The sequence below is a fragment of the Moschus berezovskii genome, chromosome 24 (genome assembly GCF_049115385.1).
Source record: "Moschus berezovskii isolate FMDL1 chromosome 24, NW_MosBer_1.0, whole genome shotgun sequence".
Classification (NCBI taxonomy): domain Eukaryota; kingdom Metazoa; phylum Chordata; class Mammalia; order Artiodactyla; family Moschidae; genus Moschus; species Moschus berezovskii.
In genome coordinates, this window is record NC_142483.1 from 14,273,485 (window position 1) to 14,297,955 (window position 24,471).

Sequence of the window (24,471 nt, forward strand, 5' to 3'; positions counted from 1 at the left end):
TCAGTTGTGTCCGACTCTTTGCGACCCCATGAATCACAGCACACCAGGCCTCCCTGTCCATCACCAACTCCCGGAGTTCACTCAAACTCATGTCCATTGAGTCGGTGATGCCATCCATCCATCTCATTCTTTGTCATCCCCTTCTCCTCCCGCCCCCAATCCTTCCCAGCATCAGAGTCTTTTCCAGTGAGTCAACTCGTCGCATGAGGTGGCCAAAGTATTGCAGTTTCAGCTTTAACATCAGTCCTTCCAATGAACACCCAAATTATAGGGGAGAGGGATAAATTGGGAGATTGGGATTGACATATGTATACTTCTATATATGAAATGGATAACTTAAGAAGGACCTACTGTATAGCACAGGGAACTCTACTCTGTACTCTGTTATGATCTGTATGGAAAAAGAATCTAAAAAAGAGTGGAAATATGTGTATGTATAACTGATTCACTTTGCTGTACACCTGAAACTGACATAACATTTTAAACCAACTGTACTCCAATAAAATTTTTTAAAAAAAGAAAAAAATATTTATAATTATATTATTATTTATAACTATTTATAACAATATGTAACTATAACAGCCTTTAAGTATTGTGCTTTGTAGTTTTTCCTGAATTTGTAAGTAATTTATTTGGAAATAAATACACTGAAATGAAATTAGGAAGGGGTTTACAAAATGTTTTGTGAAGAGGACTCACTCCTGTTTCTACCAGAGAAGGTGTATATGTACATGTATAGACTGAGCGACTGTTTAGCGCGGTTTGACTAAACAACAACAAAAAGAAAACATCAGAAAAAAATGCTTCAGTGGATTAATGGGGAATCTTCTGAGGGATAGAGGCTTCCCTGGTAGCTGGGCTTGCAAAGAATCTGCCTGCAGTGCAGGAGACCATGGTTCAATTCCTGGGTCAGGAAGATCCCCTGGAGAATGGATAGGCTACCCACTCCAGTATTCTTGGGCTTCTCTGGTGGCTCAGCTGGTATAGAATCCACCTGCAATGAAGGAGACCTGGTTTTGATTCCCTGAGTTGGGAAGATTCCCTGGAGAGGGGAATGGCTACCCACTCCAGTATTCTGGCCTGGAGAATTCCAGGGACTGTATAGTCCATGGGATTGCAAAGAGTCGGGCAAAGAGTAACTTTCACTCTGGGAGATGCGTCTGTGGTTGATCTTTATTTTACTTTGTTTGCTTGACTGTTCTCTGACATGAGCACAGTGCTTGAAGCGGGTGATGGCAGAGAAGAGACACAATACTGCTACGCGGACATGGTGCGGGCATGCTCCTCAGTTGTAGATCCGCCTGTCTGTACTAAAGGTGCTTCTCCATTGGCAGGATTTTTCACCCAGATCTCCACCTTGGCTGACGTGCAGGAAAATGTCATGGAATACCTCCACGTACTCAGCCGGCCCAAAGTCATTGACCAGGAACATGATGTGGTGTGGACTGAAGCGTACATTGACAGCACTGTGAGTACTTGGGGGCCCCAGAGGACAGCCTGAGGGTGCCTCCTGGCATAGGAGAGTTTCCTTGAGTTTATTCTGAAAGTTGGCGGTTATATTGTTTCTCCTCAATAACAGGTTCAATGACATCTTTCTTTTTGTACAGTTTGCATTAGTCTTTTGGTAAGCAAGGTTCGTAACAAATCTTAATATCTGAGAATGCAGTAGGCTCTTCTGGAAGGTGTCTGGTCCGCACAGAAAACTCACTTTTGGCTTCTATCTTCTCTACTTTGTTTCCTGTCTCACAAGTATACACATTCTCTCATTGTGGCAATGATAACAGACACGTTAGATTCAGTCCTCACCATCATTAGAGAAGCTCAGTCCTAGGGATGAATCTTGGATCTCAACTTGGGAATGTGGAACGAAAGCTCAGTTCTGACAGTGAATTGGAGCCACTGTAGAGAACACGGCTGCCTTTTCTTCCCACGGACGAGTGAGAAGATGCTTCCTTGGTGACTGTATAGGTAGCAGTTATTATTGCAACTGTGGCCATGGGCTCATTCTAAAGCTAAATTCCAAGCAAAAAAGGTTCTAATGTTGAATTAGTTTGAAGGAAGTAGTGTTGCCAATCATCAAGTAATGGCTCAATGGCTGCGTTTGTTGTATAATTGCTGCGTGATTTTTCATAGTGATAATGAGTCTGGTGGAGTGGCATTTTTCATTTATTGATTGTAAATGTTCTCAGAGGGCCCCTCTCCCATCATTTGTGTCAGGATTAAGATCACATTAATCACTATAACCCAGACACAGCCATCCTCAAGAGTGATCTCAATGGCTGCTGTGGGCTGGGTTTTCTCTCCCATGAATTCTCTCATTCCTGCTGCTTTTCTGGCAGCTGCAGGCAAATGCAGGGCACGAGCAGTGTGTAAGAACCCATCCTTGGGGACAGCACAGCAGTCTGTACCCGCCCCCCCAAAGCCTTAAAGCATAGAGTGGGACTTTGGAAATACATACTGGTCAGGAAAGGGTAGCCCTCTCCCAGGAGAAATCACCCTGAGCAGAGATGGGTCTTAAACTGAAAAATTTAATAGTTCTGGTGTAGGAAAGACCCGGGAGACTGTGGGATTTTATCATGTTCAGAGTCTGACCCCAGTTTGGTTTAGAATCATAGAAGTGAAATAACTAAGCCACCCCATTTGTGTCAGCATCATACTAGCAGTAATCACAGAACAACAATGGCGAGGGTTTCATCTCTTCCTTGTACATGTGGTTGAGTAAGGCCAGGGAAAAGGAGAGGAGGAGGCTGGCCAGCCAGGATCAGAGTGATCCAGACACTCAGTGGTTCTTTGTACAAACTCTGAACAGCCAGTTGGGTCTGTCATCTTGTTTTATCCATCTAAAAAATATAGAACAGAGTCTCTATGGGACCATCACTTGGATACATAGAAAGATCAGTCAACGTTCCAAAAGAAAAGACCTACCTACATATGGAAATTTTGTATGTTATAAAGGCAGCATCTCTAACTAGTGGGGCTAGGATGGGCTTAATAACTGCTTTTGGGGAAACTAGATAGCTATTGAGAAAAAGATAGAATTAGTTATTTTCTTCACATCATGCCCAAGAAAGAAATCCAAGGGGATCAGAGGCCTAAACTGTCAAAAATGAAACCATACAAGCAGTAGAACAAAAATCTAGTGAGTTATTCTATAATATGAGTCCAGAGAAAGGCTTTTAACAATGACTCCAAGATCCAGATGCACCATAAAGAAAAATAGGTTTGACTAGTAATGTAAACAAAACCCAACTTTTGTTAAGTAAAAAAATCACTAGACACAAAGTCAAAAGGCAAATGGTAAAATAGGATAAAATATATGCAACGTATAGCACATATAAAGAATAATTCTAATATGTAAAGAACTTTCAAAAATTAAAGGGAAAACTCCAAAATTCCTATAGAAAAAAAAATGAACACAAGGAATGAGCAGACAATTCACACAAAAATAATAAAAATGGTTTTTAAAAATATGAAATATGTACAACTTTATACATAGTAAGAAAAAGGCAAATGAAAGTATGGTGAGATACCATGTCTTTCACCTATCAGAGTACCAAAAATGAAAAGCTTAACTTTGCTGGTGCAGCTGTGGGAAAGAGACACTCGTATGTTGCTTGTGGGATGACAGAATGGGGCGTTTCTAGGGAGGGAGATGTACATTCACCCTTTGACCCAGAAATCCTACTTCTAGGAATTAACCCTGAAGGTCAACCTCCAGCAATCCAAAAATACATATGCACAAGTTTATTCACTGCAGAATTGCTTGTAATTTCAAAATATTGAACCTGGAGAAGGGATTGGCTGCCCACTCCAGTATTCTTGCCTAGAGAATTCCATGGACAGAAGAGCCTGTGGACTTTATATAGTCCATGGGGTTCTAAAGAGTTGGACATGACTGACTGACTTTCAGAATGTTGAAAGTTACCTAAATCCCCAACCGTAAGAGATCAGTTGCATGAACGCTGGTACATGGATGTAATGGAGTCTGTTAAAAATAAAACAGAAAAAAAGCCTGCCAGACACTAAAGTCGTGTCAAAAGGCCCAGGGATCAGCATGAATGGGCTCTCAGTGGTCAGCTCTGGGACAATTTGAACCTCAAAATAAAAAGTAGAGTAATGGACTATAACTTGAATAAAACAGAAATCCATGTGTTCTAGATAAATAAACAAATTTCAGACAGATGAACTACATAGATGATGGAAGTGTGTGTGAAGGAGTGGAGTGTCCAGTGGGCAATGAAATGCTGCCTGGTGGGTGTGGAGGGAGGGAGTCATTAGATTGAAAATCACCAGTGGACAGCCATTTTAGTAAAGAATGCTTAGGGCAGTAGTCATCCATGGATGCTAAGCCTAGGGGAAAGTTTGATGATGGGTGGGATATTTTCATGGTCTCAAAGTGCTTCCCTAGAGAATTTTGACTAGTTGGGAGGCGAAGAAAACAGTGAGAGAGAATCCAGCAAAATCTTGAGTGGGTCATCAAATTAGTGTCACCAGTGAGAGGCTGATGGACATTGTGCCTTTGGTGAAGGACACATCACACATATAGAGTATCCAGGCTGGGGTTACATAACCTGAAGATCCTAGGGAGGAAGAGGATAGAGCTTCGTCTTAATGTAACATCTAGCTTTAGATAATGTTCATTATTTAAATAAATTGCTCTGGATCTGCTAATCACATACATGGGGACAGTTACGAGAGAGGAAAAACCCATGGCTACTGCAGCTTTCCCACTAAAGAACTGACAGAAGAGGCAAAGGAAAAGGTCTGGAAGCAGCTCTGGGCAAACAGTGAAGAGACATTGTCTTTGAAGTCTTGTGCTTATTCTTAAACATTTACATGAAATTTGCATTCTGTGCCATAATCATCTTTACTTACTTTAAAATAAAATAATGCTTTAAGTGGCTCATTATTAATTAAAATGCTAGGTCAAGATGACAGAGCTCATTTTTTCTGTCTCTTCAAGAACCTTTTGGTGTACATGAAACTAAACCCCCAGAATATCCTTGTCCCTGAAGTGATAGCTCAGCACTGCCTCTGTGTTCCCTCTTTGCAAATAACCCTGATAAATTAATCCCCTAGTAGAATGTTATAAAGGTTCTTTATTGTCTTGGTGGTTTTGAGAAACCTGTTGAGCTAGGAAGGATATTGAGAATGCCATCTTCCTCTTGGCCTGTTTGGATGAGGAGAAAGCACCTACTGCTCCAACAAGTGCCTCTCTGGCCAAGGAAGCAACACCTCTTCAAACTAGTCCTCTGGGCCTATAACAACCAGGGCAAGGGGAGATTCCCTTTGTTATTTACATGGAGTTGAAATCAGAATCATATGCTAAACTCACCTGCAGAGTCTCAATTCTAAGATGAGGCCACCAACTTCGGAACCAACCAGAAGATGAAGAGGGTGTGGGGATCAGCAATCCCAAGTTCATTACCACCTGACCCATCCAAGACAGTCTCAATCTAGGATTACCTTAATGTCCCAGCTTGTGGTAATAAGAGAGACCAAACTCAGGAGCACTTGGCACTGGGCATGGTGACCCCATTTAAATAATGTGCTTTGGAATTGTTTTTGATATTTGAACATATTTATTATCTATCTTAGCAACTTTCTTTAGAGTCTTTCTAAGACATTTATTTACATAGTCACAGAATAACAGCTTTCTTTTTACATTCATGATATAAGAATTTCAATACGGTTGAATTAATTTATATAATTATGGTAAAATTACATCTGTTCTTCATCATGACATTTCTGCTAAACAGCAGTGTCTCCAAGAGCCTGGTTCTCCTTGTGACATTGTAGTCTGAAGGTGGTTTTAATTCCATTAGGACTTGTGAACCTACTGATTTATTTATCATTTTACCAAATACTAAGAAAGTAGGTACTAATTGATTATCAAGTAAATTTGAACACTCAGTCCCACAGGTTTGCTTAATTAATGTGGTCTTAAAAATCCTCTTTCTGTTTGGTTATCTTGTGGTGAAGGCAAAAATAATTCCTTCTTTGCTTGACTCATCAGTTGTGGTTGAAAACCATGCAGCAACAAATATAATAATATAATTGATGTAATACTTAAGTGAATAGCTTGAAATGACCTGCGAGGATAGTGCTTTCCCTGCTTATTAATTATACATGAATTTATACAGTTCTGGGTCTGGACAAGATCAAGATAAAAGTTTGTGAAGAGAAGCTGAGTTTGGATTTTTATGCGTGAGAATCCAGGGTTGCAATTAATCCAGCCTGATCTAAAATCAAGATGGACAAAATTTTCCTTTCAGGATCCATTCTCCCTGACTATTACCACCGATCTGATTAAATATTCTGTTTCCTGCCTGGCTGTTCTGTTCAATTTGCTCTCGTGGTAAAGCCCAAATAAATGAATTAATGTTAGCAACATTAATTATGTTTAATCTAATAAGATCTCATGTATTAATTGTCAAACCAGCAAACACTAGAATTCTGAAATTCGTAGGCTTCTAATCTGAATACCGGTTGTGCCGTATAGTCATTATCTCTTAGCTGCAGAGCAAAAAAGCATTAACAGTGGAATTTGTTCCATTTGTTAGCAGACGACTTCTATTCTCCAGTTGGGTCCTAATCACCTTGGGGATGCCGCCCAACTTGCTGTGCATCAGACTCAGGAAGCATCGGCATTCCTGATGAACCCCTCCAGGGGAGTTTGCACAGAGCACAGTGACACGCAGAAGGGAAGCAAAGAAATCTTTTAGAAAACAGTGGGAAAGTGACCATTTAAAATAATGAGAATTCATTACCAAGCCCCCTGCCCCTCCCCTCTGCTGGTAATACAATTCTGTATGAAATTTGTAGGAACTTTCAAACCAATTTAGTTACATTTGCAAATTGGACGTGTATCCCTCCTCCTCACCCCCCACTAAGTCCAACTTGGAGAAAATGCTTTGCATTTGATAAATTGCACATTTAGTTTGGTTTCCCATCTCAGAATGGCACCTAGGCCATTTAGGAGTCGTTTGGGTGATTGCTTTAGGCGACAATATCTTACTGCCTAGAAGCAATTACTTGGAGGGTCGAAGCCATCATAAGGAAGTTGTTGGGGCTTAGAAGCTGAATATATGGTGTTTTTCTCAAGACACCACTGCATATCAAAGAAGTTCAAATCGTCAAAGCAAAAAGACACGCGTAAAGAGAAACATAAACCGTCCTGCTGGGTTGTGGAACAGAGAATGCCATCTGCATTACATGGCATGGAGGCAACTGATTACGTTGGGACCTCTATTTCATAGCAGATGGCTTCATTAAATTTAATAGCCTCCAGAGCCTTTAGAAACCGTGTTAAAAACATGCGGAGCATGCTGTGACACTTCACTTCTGGCCCTACAGTCATTATAACTCTGGCATAGACTATAAATATTACAGTACTTTATTTCCATTGAAACAGATTACTATTATAATTATTTTTTTGCTAGGGATGGTGATGTTAAAAATGAGTGCATTCTTGATTTCTGGTGCTATTTATATTCATCCAAATATTCTCTTCCATATAATTCTAAGTTTTCATATTAAATAGAATTTTGTTAGTTCAACTTTTTTTTTTCCTACTTTGAATTGGTGTTACAAAACTATGAACCCAAGGTATAAAGTTATTTTCTTTATTTAGGAAAGATGTTCTAACACCCTGTATGGATGACTGTCAACTAGCATCAAAGTTTGGGGCTGAAAATGAAAACAACATTTTTTAGATTTCAAGTTTTTTTTTTTTTTTAAGATTTTTAGATTTGTTGTCATTTCTGCTATTATGGTATAATAATTTTCAACTATCTGTAATGAAAGGTAGCTTCTGGAAATAAGTCCTTAAAATAAACAAAATCACTAAGTCTGAATAACAATTTAACATGATAGATTATTCAGCAGTCTTTGTTTACAAGTGACAGTACCAACTCAAAGTAGTAAAGGTCATAAAGGGAATTTGTGGATCTAGAGTCAGGATATCTGTGTAGTTCTCTCTTGAGGCATGACTAGATTTAGGGATCAATTCTGTTTATTTTGACTTGTTCCTTGACTCTTATTCGGTTATTCCCAGCAGGCTCTCTTTACTGGGGAAAAAGATGGCCTCTACCATCCACTAACTTTCATTATCTTTATAGTGCCTTTCGTTCCAGCATCTGTGTCAAGCCTGTGCGAGATTGTTTGGGTCACAACCCCATACTGAGAGGAGAGATGGAGCTACTCACTGATGGTTGGAATCTCACAGAGTGGGGAAGAAAACAGTCCCAACGGGAATTGATACTGGAAGGATTGCGAAATTAATAGAGTCCTGTATGTGGCTTGTTTGTAGAATCTAAAACTGATCTATGACCAAGATCACATTTCCCATTGGTATGGTGGTATGGTATTCATCATCGGTTCGATTCAGTCGCTCAGTCGCGTCCAACTCTTTGTGACCCTGTGGACTGTAGCCTACCAGGCTTCTCCGTCCATGGGATTCTCCAGGCAAGAATACTGGAGTGGGTTACCATTTCCTTCTCCAGGGGATCTTCCCGACCCAGGGATCGAACCCGGGTCTCCCGCATTGGAGGCAGACGCTTTAACCTCTGAGCCACCAGGGTATTCATCATGGTTCCATGCTTTTAGGCACTGGAGCCGTTTATCTATGTTAATCAAATGTTTCCATGGATCCTTGATAAGGCAGGCATATAGGCACAGAGTTCTTTGGTAGATAATGTACTGTGCCTTTACAACAGGGTACTGGGATGGGTCCAGTTGGGAAAGATTAGGAGGTTGTGAATATGGTTCTATTATAAAACCAAATAGTATTTTCCTATTTTCGGGAAACCATCATTCATGGATGAAACATAGTCTTCTCCAAGCTGTAGTACTTTACACGGTGCCCTAGTTCAAACCCATCAGAGAAGAGCTCTGTGTTTGTGTATCCGAGTTCACTTTTGAGCAAAGGGCGTAACTTACTCTAGCCCATGGTTCCACTGAGGTCAGATGTCTGCTGTCCAGTAAACCAGGGATGAGAAGGTCACGTGATAGAAGCCGGTCAGCCAAGGCTGTGAATAGCAGATCCTGTAAGAAATCTCTTTCTTACTGGAGTGTCGAGAAGTTGGCATTTCTAGGTTTCTGTCTTTCTATCTAAGTCTTCTATAAGTTGCATCCCCAGCTGGGCTCTGATACTAACTCCTGGGAGCATGTCTCCTCTCCTCGTTTATGCCTAGACTCGTGGCTTCGTTTTAGCCCATGCTGCCCAGACAGCTGTCCCCAGTCCTCTCTCGCCTCCCGCGGCTGTGACCCCATCTGCTCTCCACCCACCGTCCTGCTATGTGGGTGGCAGGAACCGCTCTCCTTTGGGCCTTGGGAGAGCTGAGGAAGGTATTTTGGCCACCACAACCAACTTCGCACTGCTTTTTTCCCCTTCACGGCCCAGATATTTGGGCAGCTTAGATTCTCAGAGCTGATTCTCATGCTTTAAACTAAAATGAACACATTCCTCTTATTACCAGCATGAAGAACAATTAAAATAATCCCAGAGAGTCAGCCTGTGGCTTGATATCAACTGCCAGTTTCTCTTCTCTTGCTATACACAGGATTTTCCCCATGTAGAATATTTAATTCTTTTACTCTTAAAACATCAGGGTTGCTGTGCCAAATATAAATGTATTTTCTATGAGGCCATGCCTGAAAGATAACCGTAGATAAGAATATTTCAACTGACTTTGGCTTTTAAACTGCTTCAGTTGAACAGTGTCAGAGGGCCACTATTTTGCTTCCTCTTGCCATTAAAAATTATTCCTTCATGGCCTTTCACACCTGCTTGTGAGCAATGTGGCATCTGGGAGCTCCTTCGATCTTAATCTGCTGATGATATGCCCTCCTATTAGATGTCCAGACCAAGCATGAGGCTCTGTGCTAGTTCCTCAGGGGAAATTCTCTCTTGTTCTGAACAAAGAAAGGGGAAATAAGCAAAGACAATAGTTTATTCAGGCAAAAGGAACATGTTTTCAGATCAATTTCCATTATGTCTAATCAAAAAATCTGGAACATCAACATGTTTGCTGGTGGGTGGAAACAACTATTAATCACTCTTATAATTGATTTTTCTTCTGAGTAATCAAATTAGAGGTGGCCTGAGATGAAGCAAAGCTGAGTACTCTCATCCCACAGTCTGTTTTTCTCCCACTGTTAAGGAGCAAATGTTTCCATGGGAAGGATCCTTCCTTTGAGAAAGTCAGGATTCAGGTGCCCTGCTTATTCATCAGTTGACCTCCCGTGATGTTCCAATGGAAGAATTTAGTGAGGAGAGGTGTCCTTACACCTTACCCACTGTTAAAATGCAAAATAATATTAAAATAAGGTTTTGGCACTGCCAGAATTATATTTGGTTGTTGAGTATATAATGAGTATTCAGGAAGTCCTTACAAATAATGTCTTACGTTAGTTTTGCATTTCCTGGTTTTCAGTTTACTTTCCTGTATGTTACCTCCAAGTGAAGACACTTGATCATGAAGATCATTATCAACAGAACCCCACCATCACCGACTTCGCTCCCTCACTTTCAAATCATCAGTCATACTGGTCGCCTTTTTTTTGTTTGTTTGTTTGAATTCCCCAAAACTTTCTCCTTTTTCTGGGCTTTTGAGCAATCTTCTTCTGAACTGGAAAGACTGCCCTCCCATTCAGCTCCTTTACTGGGGGGAAGATTATTCCCATTTTCTCTGTCTCAGCTAAAATGTCCTCCTCATGTGCCTATTGACCTTCCATCTCAGATTCCTATCTATTTCCTTCATAGAAAGTATGATCATTTATAATTATAATTATTTTAAGTAAGTACCTAGACATTTTTTCCCTCTTTAAAAATTGGTTTTGGTTGGTATTCCCAATGATAATGTAAGAGCTGGGGCAGAGTCTGTCTTGTATCCCTGCAGCCTAGCTCTCTGCCTGGCCCACAGCACCACACACTCAGTGTTAGCTCAGGGAAGCCAATACGAGATTTAATTTTAGTCATACCACCAGTCTTTTTTTTTACTACTTGCTAGAGTTTGTTTCGCAGAAGGCAATGGCAAGTCACTCCAGTACTCTTGCCTAGAAAATCCCATGGATGGAGGAGCCTGGTAGGCTGCAGCCCGTGGGGTCGCTAAGGGTCGGACACGACTGAGCGACTTCACTTTCACTTTTCACTTTCACACATTGGAGAAGGAAATGGCAACCCACTCCAGTGTTCTTGCCTGGAGAATCCCAGGGACGGGGGAGCCTGGTGGGCTTCCGTCTATGGGGTCACACAGAGTCGGACACGACTGAAGTGACTTAGCAGCAGCAGCAGCAGAGTTTGTTTCTTCCACTCTAAAGTACAACGAGACGCTAAGAACTAGGGAAAAATAATAAAGAATATTGACTACAAAGTAGATGGTGGTACCAAGACAGAGTTTCAGATATTATTCCTGAAATACAGTGGTCATCCTTGTCTTTCCTTTTGAATACCTAGCTGAATGATCAAGTTTAGGTCTAAAGCAGCTGTTTTTTCTGAATGCCAGCTTAAGCTACTCAGTGGCAGTCACTGATTTTGGATGGAACAACGGAGAACTTCTGGGAGTAAACCAGATTTCTGCAGTGCTCCCTTTCTATGTGTGTTGTTAAAAGCAATATGTTGGGGAAAGGTTTGATTGCTTGAGGCATATTGTTTATACTACATTACTTAGGTCTGATGGAAAAGTTCCTAACGGTGGTTTTCTTGCTAAAGATATGGTTTATGGATGAAGAGTGGAATGTGATTTTTTTGGTCAGGCATCATCATAATTTAGGTGGACTCCAAAGAAACTTGATATTGGGAGAGGCCGGCAAAAATATTCAGGTCCGTGGAACTCCTTTAGCATTAACAGTCAATTCTCCATCAACATATAAATGCTGTCTGCTTTAAATTACTGTCCTGATTCAGGCCAAGTTAATTACTCTGGGCCAGACTGGAAAGGAAAATTCCCAGAAAGTCTGATATGATAGAATGGTAGTATGTTTTCTGAAGACATTGAGAAGTGCTTAATGAATTAGTTTTTCAATTTAACTTTTGCAACAGAATACTAACGGAATGAGAGGGGGGAAAAAAATCATAGCTTTTTGGCAGCTGTTTGCCATCATAGCACTTGACAATCTGCTTCTTATTTAGTTTTCTGTTATGTGAAAGCATGGAATTCTCAAGTTAAGAAATATTGATCACTGCATGACAATACATATGTAACAAAACTGTATTGTGTTAAAAAAGCTCTCCTTTTAAAGTGAGATTACTGACTCTATTTTGTTATTAAAATATGTGGGTCATTTTACTTCGAAAATAAAGTGGTTTTGTTAAACTTAAGTTGTTTAAAGGTTAAAATAATCTTAATTTTAACTATTAATATTATTAAGAACAGATTTTTCAACCAAGTACAACTAAATGCAAACAAGAACAAACTTAGAAAAGAAAATTGGTGGCTGGAAATGCAAAAATGTGTTGATGGCTGTATCTTTGGCCATAATACATAGGTTCACAGCGGCTCTTTGCTATATTGGCAGAACTATCCGTTTTTGAAGGTCTGTTGATTTCCCCAGACTTCATGGAATCTAAACGAAGTGTGTCAGTTTCCCATTTTTCTTGTGATGATAAGCCAACCTAGGGCTGAATTAGGAGCACTCAGAATGTATGGACTTTATGGCCCTTGTTGGGAGGAAGAAGTTTCTCTTCTTCAGGTTCTTTTGGCTGGTGTAAGAATTAAACAGACATGAGACAGATTAATAGAAAAAAATCAAACAAAAGTTTAATAACAGGGATGCACAGGAGAGACCCAGGAAAACTGAGTATCTTGCCAAAATGGCTGAAATTCTCACCTTAAATATCATCTTCAGCTGAAGACAAAAAAGATGGTGAGCAGTAGTTTGGGATTTCAGAGGGGAGGAAACAAGTGGCCCGGAGATGGCAAAGGAAGCATTTGGTAAATAAATGTTGCCACATGGAGACAATAAATGCCACAGAGAGACAGGGATGTGGAGCAGGCTCAGACCTTGTAAGAGTTTTCCTCACCACACCTAGTCCATATTTTCTGTATGTATCTCCCATGAAGCTCTCTTCTGGAAACAGGCTGTCTATCTAAATTCTCTGTGGCGGTTACGGGGAAAGTCAAAGTTTCTCTCTGAGTCATTTGGGGCTTGATTATTGGAGAGGAAATGGCATCCCACTCCAGTATTCTTGCCTAGAGAATCCTGTGGACAGCGGAGCCTGGTGGGCTGCCGTCTATGGACACGACTAAAGTGACTTAACATGCGTATTATTATTATTTTCAGCTCAAAATAATCCTCATGCCAGTGAGACATTTTAGCATGGCACGTTTTGCTCCCTATACCCTCTTATCAGTTATATTGCTCCTTCTCTGTAGTTGTTAGCAAATAGGAGCATCTACTCTGGCCGTATGTTCTAGGGACACTTATGGAAGCAGATGTTTGGTTACCTAGTTCACTGACTAAATGCCTACTAAGTTGAGGGCCAGTCCATATACTGGGCACTACTGTGTCATAGCTTTCATTTTTAGGAAATATGGTTTAAGTCCCTTCAGTGAACAATCCCAGTCAATTAGGTAATTTAAAATTTATTAGGTTATTTTTCATAGTGATTGGTGTGCTCAGTCATGTCTGACTCTTTACAACCCCATAGACTGTAGCCTGTCAGGCTCCTCTGTCCATGGAATTCTTCCAGGCAAGAATACTGGAGCAGGTTGTCATTTCCTACTCCAGGGAATCTTCCTGACCCAGGGAATCTTCCTGACCCAGGGATTGAACCTGCGTCTCTTGTGTCTCCTGCATTGGCAGGTGGGTTCTTTACCATACCACCTGGGAAGCCACTGTCAACTTTTAAGGGCAAGGGCTATTTGTCCTCTCACCATCTTCTAGGTTATGGTGAAAACAGATCTCAGACAAATTCTGCTGTCCATGGAAACATTTATTGGAAGCATGCACAAAAGCCAACTAACTTCTGAAAGTTCAAGTCCCAGCTCTCTGTCCTTTTAGATGTTCTGATGACATCTTGCATCAGAACAAATGCATCATTTGCATAAGTCAGTTTAATCTTCTGTTTGGAGTCAGGTGACTGAAAAGCTGGAGTCAGCAACTGGAGGCAAGACTGTTTAATAATCAGGCATGAGGCACTTTTCCTAAAGATAGAGCCTGTCAAGCTCTCAAAGCCTTTATGTGGGTTCAAGCAGAGAAAGACTGAGCCTTGGCAGTCTATGAAACCAATCCACAAAGAATGGATACCTCTAATTTAGCAAGAAAGTAATTTCTAATGCCCATTATGGTAATTGACGAAACCTCTGGTATTAGAAATCAATAACTAAGATACGTTCAGTTCAGTTCAGTTCAGTCGCTCAGTCATGTCCGACTCTCCGCGACCCCATGAATCACAGCACGCCAGGCCTCCCTGTTTTTGCTTATGTATTAGCTGGAATGTGTGTTCCTGATTAGGGCAGTTGACTACCTCTGAGATACAGATTGCAGTGAGGTACACATTTATATCACACCATGTCCCATCACTTCATGGGAAATAGATGGGGAAACAGTGGAAGCAGTGTCAGACTTTATTTTTTGGGCTCCAAAATCACTGCGGATGCTGATTGTAGCCGTGAAATTAAAAGACGCTTACTCCTTGGAAGGAAAGTTATGACCAACCTAGATAGCATATTAAAAAGCAGAGACATTACTTTGCCAACCAAGGTCCGTCTAGTCAAGGCTGTGGTTTTTCCCGTGGTCATGTATGGATGTGAGAGTTGGACTGTGAAGAAAGCTGATCGCCGAAGAATTGATGCTTTTGAACTGTGGTGTTGGAGAAGACTCCTGAGAGTCCCTTGTACTGCAAGGAGATCCAGCTAGTCCATTCTAGAGGAGATCAATCCTGGGTGTTCATTGGAAGGACTGATGCTAAAACTGAAACTGCAATACTTTGGCCACCTCATGCGACGAGTTGACTCACTGGAAAAGACTCTGATGCTGGGAGGGATTGGGGGCGGAAGGAGACGGGGACGACAGAGAATGAGATGGCTGGATGGCATCACCAGCTCGATGGACATGAGTTTGAGTGAACTCCGGGAGTTGGTGATGGACAGGGAGGCCTGGCATGCTGTGATTCATGGGGTCGCGAAGAGTTGGACACGACTGAGCGACTGAACTGAACTGAACTGAACTGATGCTGAAGTATTCTATAGTAAGTTATATACCACAGGGCTTTCCTGGTGGCTCAGTGGTAATTTAAACAAACAAACAAACAAAAAACACCTGCCAATGCAGGAGAAAAAAGTTTGATTCCTAGTCAAGGAAGACTCACATGCAGTAGACCAGCTAAGCCCAGTGCTTTAGAGCTCGGGAGGTGCAGTTCCCGAGCGCATGCTGCAGCTACTGAAGCCCAGGTGTCCTGGAACCAGTGCTCTGCGTACAAGAGAATCCCCCGTAATGAGGAGCCTGTGCGCCACAATGCAAGAGCAGCCCCTGCTCACTGCAAAAGGAAAAGCCTGTGCAGCAGTGAAGACCCAACACAGCCAAACATAAATAAGCAAAATTTAAATAAACTGCACACCACATAGCAGTGATATATATATACAATCAGGGTTTCTTCTTTGTGAAATGGGAATAATAATAGTGCTGATCTCATAGAGTGAAGATTAAAAATTGTCAGACTGTTTAGTACCATGTCAGATACATAGCAGGAATTCCATAAATGGTCATTGTTATTATCTGGAAATTCCAAATAGCATTATTTACTGTTCTATACATAGAGTCTTATGGAATGAACTCTGCCTTTATTTTATTTGAGACCTGCCAAATTCTGGCATTCTCCAAAAGAAAGGGGAGAGAATTGGGCATGCATCTATCTCCCTTCCCAGCAGAAGGGAGTCACCTGTTCACTCTTTGCAGTGACATCCCTATTCTAAGTGGTGTGTCCAGCTTGTCTTGTCTGGAAGCTCCATTCTGTGCTTCGGAGTGAGAGAAAAAAAGTGCCCTTCCCTGTCTCAGACATCTTTATGACGGTGTCATTTAGAAACAACTAGAATAAGATGTAATTACTGTGCTAGAATTTCATGCTATGGCTGGCAGGTATGGATCAAGAAACTCAGGAGGAAAAGCTGAGCTGTGAAAACTAATGGTGACCTTCAGGAGCATCCTCCCCAACAGTGAAGTTGCTGCTGCTGCTAAGTCACTTCAGGTGTGTCCGACTCTGTGTGACCCCATAGACGGCAGCCCATCAGGCTCCCCCGTCCCTGGGATTCTCCAGGCAAGAACACTGGAGTGGGTTGCCATTTTCCTTCTCCAATGTGTGAAAGTGAAAAAAGAAAGTGAAGTCGTTCAGTCATGTCTGACCTGTAGCGACCCCATGAACTGCAGCATACCAGGCTCCTCTGTCCATGGGATTTTCTAGGCAAGAGTACTGGAGTGGCTTGCCATTGCCTTCTCTGAACAGTGCAGTTAGCTAGGCCTTATTTGAGCAGCACAGTTAGAATAACTGGAATGCTAGAGCCCTCGGTGTGGGGCACTTAAAATGCATCCCAGACCCAGTACTAAGTGCTTTTGCATTCTGGTTAGATGGACCTTATTATCTCCATCCTCCCGATGAGGAAGCCTAGGTTTAGAGAGATTGAGGAATGTGCCCAAGGAGATGGGATAATTAGTGGAACAAGTGGATTCAATCCTGGATTGCCTCCTTGTTGGTAAGGCCTTTTCTCTCTGATGGGACATGGTGGGGGGTATCTCACATGTATAAGTGCTCTGATGAAGAGCTAGCCCAAATGGCTACATTACCAATGCCAAAGTATTTAAAATGCCTGATGTGAGATTAGAAATGTCTTTCCCATTCCCACAAGCTTGAGTAACATTGCTTCTACTGAATTTTAAAAATCTCACAGAACCGCTTTGGAATATGAAGACAGGGAGCCTGACTTATCCTGAATTAGGTTCTCGTAGTTTGGCAACCCAAGATAGGAAACTTTAAATTTTGTAACTTGTATCTCTCACATGGAGAGTTTTCTGTGCTGTATTAAATGACAGAAGGAAAACTCAGCTCATCACACTTGTATAAGAAACCACAGCATTCCTGGGTTTAAATCTGGAGTCATAACAATTCTATTTGATGGGCTTTAAAATATCCTGGAATTTGCATTTTGAATGTGTTATACATCACAAAAGGATTTTGATGGTGTTATCACAGCAAACGTTGTAATCATATCCTATAATTTGTATAAAACCAACTGCTGTCACTGTGTCAAAAATCATGATATGCTATTCCTGATCTATGCAGCTTCTCTTCTGAAGGAAATTGAGGGACCTGAATCAAACTCCTCAGAGGCATTATTCATGACTTTGAATGGAAGGTCTGGCCACCTTGATGGGTAGTCATGCAAGCCAAGCAGTGAGTATTAAGTGATCTATTAAGTAGATCAAAACTTCAAATACAAAATTGAACTAAACAAAGTGTCCAGAAAGCATGCCATGACAGGGCATTTGAACCTTTGGATTTAGGAAAATGAGCAGTCTAGGAGACGCTACATTGCACTGGAGGTCTTGTAAGAGCCTCTCCAATTAGCCTTGGGGCTAAGAGTTTGTCTCTCTCAAAAACCTTGTCTGAACCTTTGCTTATAGACCGCTTTACAGGAGGCCAGGAGGGAAAGCAGTTGACATTGTCAGGCATTTCTTTACTGAACTCTGTGTTTTCTAACCTCCCAAAATCAACTTCTGTTTTTCTCTTTTAAAAGAAGGCAACCACATTTAACCTCTTCCCTCTAGGCCCAATCACTGCCAAATGTTCCCCTTCACATCAGAATTCCTCAGGGAAGATTTGGGACCATTAGGAAGTGAAAGAGAGGCCCAGGGGCAGAGCCTAAGATGAAAGAGGGGCAGAACAGAATTGCTCTGTAGAAGAAAATAGGACAAATGGAAAAGCAGACTTGCTTCCTTCCTGAGAGAAGAGAGGGCACGGCAGCCTAGCCAGAAGGTTAGGCTGACCCCAGAAGTTTGGGCTTCTAGAGCTGGTAAGTTGTGGGAGGATAGATATATGGAGGAAAACCAGTGGAAGACAGGACTGCTTTAGTAAGGTCCGCTTTGCAGATTCAATCTCATACAGTCTCTGAGGTGATAAGAACATTTCCCATGATTAAGAGTTGTTTTCCTATTCTTGATGTGGGAGGGGAAGAGAGAGACCTTCACAAAAGGAAATTTGTACCCCACCTTTAAGCAGAAAGAGGGAGGGTATAGAGCTTTTCCTGCATCTGCTATTTGTTAATTGCCTTCGAGTTCAAAATAATCCATATGCCAAGGTGTCATATTCTGGGGTGGTATACTCTGGTTCAGGTAAAACAGTCTCCCCTTGAAGGAACGTGAGCTGATTCTGATTATGGTTGAATCTGTTTGCCTAACACTTAATTCCATTCTTAAAGTCTCTTTTAAGTACTGCCTCCTCTGGGGATTCCTTCCTGCTCTCACTTCGTAGCCCAGTTATACAGTGTGGTTATCTTTATTTAATTCCTATCTCTCTCCCATTTGTAGCATCCCAGCACAGAGTAATAATTAAATCTTTTATGTCTACCACTGTTCCCTGGCCCAGGGGCTGATGTTTAATAAATATTTAGTAGGTAAATAAAAAGCAGAGAATGACTTTGTTTATTCTGATAGGTTTAAAAGTACCAAAAAAAACCAATATAATGAGTTTATCACTTAATTATAATCCAGTGGATAAACGGTTTCCCATTTTGCATCCATCTGATCCATCCATGGTTTGCAAAAAAAAGTGCAACCGATTGACTGTACATATGGAATATTACAACTGGGGACAAGGTAGTGATATCTCAGAGAGCATGCAGATTCTTTATCTTTGTGTGTGGGCTGTGTACCCGGCACTCATACCAGTGTTCGTTGTGTGACTGAGTAAATGAGCTCATAAATGTGTGACTTCAGCTTGCTTTTATGATATTAGATTTTCAAATGTGGAGCTGTGGAAACGGTTGTTATTTGAAAGAACGATGTGAGTTTTGTTCCTGCCTGTTCAGGAAGATCCCACCTTCACTCAAGTACTCAGCATCTAAGTGTGGGGGCACATTTGTTGGGGTGCCAGGATCCTTTATTGCCCTCAAGATGCCTATGGCTCTGTAGTGACTGCCTTACTGTTAATATCCATTGGAGAATCAGTCAGGTGTGCCTCAAAAAAGTCACTTGAAATCCTCCAAATGAGAAGGGGTGGGAGACCTGGAGTTACTGAAGAGCTGACCTTTGCCTTCCTCAACACTGTGCTCTCAGTATCCACTCTGAAAAATTTCTGAGGCCCCTAACAACGGAATGGACATTGAGGAAAGATCACGGAACTTTGATTTGAAGACTGAGGGTTAGGTCATTGCTCTACCCCTCATTGGCCATGTACCCTTATGTAAATCACTTCCCTTTCCTGAGTTTTAGTTTTCCAACCTCATAAGGGTTGGCTGCTGTTTAGATGATATGCTACATAAACTATAATGTGTAACATGAAATTCAAGTGTTACAGTGGATATTAAAAATAGTCACATTATGACAGCCATTTCAGTAATGACTCAGTGGCCTGGATCTGCCTCTGGAAAGAGTGCCCAGTTATTTAAAAGTTTCCTTGATCACTTCTAAGTATCAGGTATGAAAGGGACATTTAATAAGTACTGTTGAGTGAAAAAAATACCATTCCCTGGGCCTGTGAAGTACTGTTTGAGCAGCCAAAATAGTGATAATAATTGCACCCACATTTATTACACACTTACCATGGGCTCAGTGTATCAGAGAACTTGACACATAACTATATGTCAAATTATCTGAAAATAATGTATCATTGATATTGTGAAAATGAAAGAGTTAGTAGTTCAGTTGTGTCCGATTCTTTACGACCTCATGGACTGTAGCCCGCCAGACTCCTGTGTCTGTGGAATTCTCCAGGCAAGAATACCAAAGTGGGTTGCCATTCCCTTCTCCAGAAGATCTTCTTAGCCCAGGATCAAACTCGAGTCTCCTGCATTTACCACTGAGCCACCAGGGAATCTCTGTTCATTGTCATATTTAAATGTAAAATTAAATATATCATTAAGTATAAATATATAGCAGTCTTAAAAGATAGGTGCTATTGTTATGTCAATTTGTAGATAATGAAACCGAGGCATTGAAAGGTTATGTAACTTTTCCAAATACCCATAGAGATATTTGGAGGGTCTTTTTTTTTTTTTCGGTTTTGTCTTTGCCGTGTGATTGCACTTACATGTGGAATCTAAAAAACAAGGTGAAAAATCCTAAGGTCATATGGAGAAGTGACTGGTGGTTGCCAGGGGCTGGGAGGTGGGTTAGGGGTTGGGAGAAATGGGTGACAGGGGTCAAAAGGTACAGACTTCCAGTTACAAAATAGTGAGGGGAATGTAACGTGCAACATGGTGACTATAGTTAAGAATGCTGTGTTACATATTTGAAAGTTTCTGAGATAATCGATCTTTAAAGTTCTTATCACGAGAAAAATAATTTTGTTATCATGTATGGTGACTGATGTTAACCAGTCTAATTGTGGTGATCGTTTCACAGTGTATCAAATCATTACATGTCAGTTATTCCTCAGCAAAAACAACAAAGTACAAATTGCTGGGATTTATCACCAGAGTCTGATTCAGTCGATGTGAAGTGGGGCTTAGAATTTGTACCCCTAACACATCTGACATTTCTCACAGCTGATGCTGGTAGTGCTGGTTTGGGGACCAATTTTGAAAAACACTGTTAGCTTAAAAAAACCTCTCAAGTGCCATAAAATATGACCCATGATGATATATTGTGAGTTTTGTGTTTTTCTTTTAATATATCACAAATCACAGAGAAAGTTCTAAAAGTAGGAGTGAGAGGACGTGAATTCAAAGTCTTAGGAATCTGATTTCTGCAAAATCAGAATTAGGCGCTCTTTCTCAAGAAGCTCCTGGAGGATGTTCTTCACCCAAACAAGGAAGTAAACCACGGAAGAGGAAGACTGGTCCTTCCTGTCTACTTTGCCTTCGGGCTGGCATGCCTGGCTGACTCCCAGCCGGCGTCTGCCAATGGGAAAAGTGTGAGGACCCTTCCTGGGTGCAGGGAGGCCTGGAGGTAAGAAGCATGAGTGCTCAGCATAGACCAGGCACACAGTAGGCACTAGCGGGTAAAACCCTCCTGGCACCATTCCCAAAACAAAGCTGGCCTCCACGAGGTCTGAGGAGAAGGCGCCAGAATCCACTTTCCTGGAAAGCTTCTAGGTTGCCAGCCTCAGTCAGGAGTGTCCTGCCACCTTACCCCCATCACACCACACGAGATATTTGTTTTAAAAAACAACACCTATCCATTCTTCAATAGAATGTAGTATATTAAAACTAATGAATTTATTGTCTGTTTAAGACACTCACCTTGTGCCTGAACCCCCCTGGATTGCTTTCTATGTAAACATCTAGTGGTGTGTTGGAATTCCTTTATGATAAGCAAGTGGAGATTCCTGTAAAGTTATTATCATCACCCCTGGATCTGTGTGCACTGCCATATTCAGAAAGTAGGCTGGGAAAATCCATGTGGCCATGGCCAAACTGTTTTGCCAAGCATGCTTTCTTTCCTCTTAATTGAGAAACCTGTGGTTATTTGGATGGAAATTTAATCTGTGCATCTGATTCACTTACTCATTGCTCATTAAATTGCTATTTAGTTCTAGCTATATGAGCTATTAGAGCTTTCTCTAAAGCTCCTCTAAACCAAAAGTGGATGATGTCCACATTCAGCGAGGCCAACAAGAGAAGGCAGAGACTGTGTCTGGCACCCAGCCTATTACTCTACATTTTGAGATCCACCTGATGTATTCTCCCAAAGAATTGCAAAATGGAGCTTTTGGAGAAAGATTCAAACTTTTTTGTAAACAGTTGGCCCTTCTTATCTATGAGTTCTGCAACTAGGTATTCAACCAACCTCAAATTGAAAATAATGAAATTTTTCTTCTAGAAAGTTTCAAAAAGCAGAACTTGAATTTGCTATGCCAGCAGCTCTTTACTTAGCATTTGCATTTGTATGAAGTATTATCGGCAGTATTATGGGAGATGTTTCAAAGTGTAGGGAAGGTTGTGTGCAGGTTATACACAATTGCTATGCCGTTTTACGTATGAACATCCTAGGAGTTTGTGACCCCATGGACCGCAGCACACATTATTTTCTTGAGCATCCTAGGAGTTTGGTGCTGTTGGGGGCAGTGGTTGGAGGCTGGAACTAGTTGTCTGCAGATACAGAAGGATGACTGTAATGATCTATGTTTTCTTTTTCTTTCCTTGTAAAGTGTGTGCGTCACTTACAAAAGCGGCAGGGGTGTGCCACGCTGGTTGAAGACACAGGGATGGAGTGAGGGACTGGTTCAGATCGGCTCTGCCACTGAGCAGCTGTGTCACTGAGACCATTTACTTAACCCTTAGTGCCTCTAGTTTGACCATATATAACAGGAGGACAATGATAGGCTCTGCCCCAGCGGGATGTCGTAGGGATCCCTGCTGTCGTGTCCTCTCCAGGCATCTGCCTAATCCCTTCTCATGGGTGGTTTTGTGGCAGCTGAAACAGGGTTCTCCACTGCTACTGCCCGCCAGTGGTTTTAACATCCACATGCTGTTGATCATCCATGCCAACCACAGATGATCTCAGGAGCTGGGTTGGTGCAGTAAGTACATGGAGAACTCTGAGTAGAAGATTATGGCTGTGTTTGCGGGAGTGTGGTGACCTGGAACAAGCGTGCACAACCTGCAGGCATTCATTTCAAAACTTGACAGATAGCCGATGGGTGGATGATACCCTGTGGGCAGAAACTGATCGGGGCTGGAAAGTCTTTATACCTATGTGATTCACTGGAAAAGACCCTAATGCTGGGAAAGCTTGAAGGCAGGAGGAGAAGGGGGCGACAGAGGATCAGATGGTTGGATAGCATCACTGACTCAATGGACAAGAGTTTGAACAAACTGTGGGAGATAGTGAAGGTCTGGGAAGCCTGGTGTGCTGCGGTCCATGGGGTCACAAAGAGTTGGACATGACTGAGCAACTGAACAACAACAGATGTCACTCACAGCATTTGCTTTGCCCCTCACCTCCCCTCACCTCTTCGGAATCTGCTGTCCTCCTCAAATTATCGAAGATAATTATTGAGGGCACCTCCTTCCTGTGCACGAGATGACTGGCAGCAGGCGTGGGCGCAGCACAGCTCAGTCTTTGCACTTACAGCCCACCCTTCGTGTCCCTCAGTGCTCACACTTCTGGAGCCTGTCCTCGCCTGCCACTGTGCTCCCGCTGCTGTGCTGAGCTGGCACTGCTCTGTGTGTCCTGTGGTCCTGAGACAGCAGCCTATTGCCTAGAAAGAACTTCTCTCACTTGGCTTGTTCAGAGGTGTCTCTGTTGCTAGGCAGTGGCAGGAAAGGTGAAAAGGACCAAGAATTCTCGGGTGGTTTGACTTGAAAACTCCCACTCAGTGCTCAGAATCCTGGCTTCTTTGCTGTCTCTCAATGTGCACTGTAAACCAGCCATTGCTTCTGGGCACTTGAAGATTTTGCTACCTAGTCTTTATCCTTGTAGTTTTATTTAACATTTTTTTCAGTTATTATAGGTCGCATATGAAATTAATTCCTCTGAGCTCTGCTCACTCAGTAGAATGGCTGCATAGGATAGATGCTTAGGAAACATGTTCTGATCAATTGATTCTGTCTTCTCTCCATTGTCAAGAATCTGCTACTGTTCCCATGCACATGGCATTATTTGGGGCATGACCCAAAGCTGTTCACACCCACTTCTTGGTCTCATTATATAAAGAATTGGAGGGTGTAGGAACTCTCAGGACCGTGGGCAGGGCAGTGTAAGGGCAGGTATTATTTGTGTTCAGAGCAGGTAAAAAGACAGGAACATGGAGGCCGAAGAAACAAGGAAGAGAAATGCAAGCTCAGTTCACATGTAATTAGACACTTTCCATTTTTAGCCTTCTGGCTTAAATTTGCATAATTCTTTTAAAAAGAGAAATTAATTATTTATGACTGTAGGTTTTAACCAAACTGTGCATTTAAAGTAATCACTCTGGGTAATTTAAATAAAATCTTTTCTGTAAACAATTTATGCTCATTAGAATGAGAAAACTGTTGGTTTATTCAATTAAAAAAGGACATTACTGCCAGGGTGGATTTTCTCTCTCTCTCTTCTTTTTTTCCACTTCAAAATAGAGGGCAGCCACATTGAGACAGATGGGACTTAATTGACTTGTCTCAAAAGTGACAAGATTTTGCTTTCTTTTAAGTTTTAAAGATGATAGATTCCAAAAGTCTTTTCAAAAACCAAACCACTATTTCAGAATACTGAAAAGAAGTTCTACCCTTTACTCTGACAGGCAGTGGGTACAGAAATAAATTTGTTCCCTGGCAAACAAGTGGGACTTCCTCACCAGCCCAGAATGAGTCAAAGAAGATAGTTCTAAACAAAGCT

At 41.6% G+C, this 24,471-nt stretch overlaps 1 protein-coding gene across 1 annotated transcript in view; it reads left to right on the forward strand.

Moving 5' to 3' along the window:
* CACNA2D3 (calcium voltage-gated channel auxiliary subunit alpha2delta 3) overlaps positions 1-24,471 on the forward strand; it is a 902,079-nt gene that overhangs the window by 624,563 nt on the left and 253,045 nt on the right. The window contains exon 13 of the mRNA XM_055414097.2: positions 1,335-1,468. Within this exon, the coding sequence (XP_055270072.2) occupies positions 1,335-1,468 (134 nt within the window). The remainder of the gene's footprint in view (positions 1-1,334; positions 1,469-24,471) is intronic.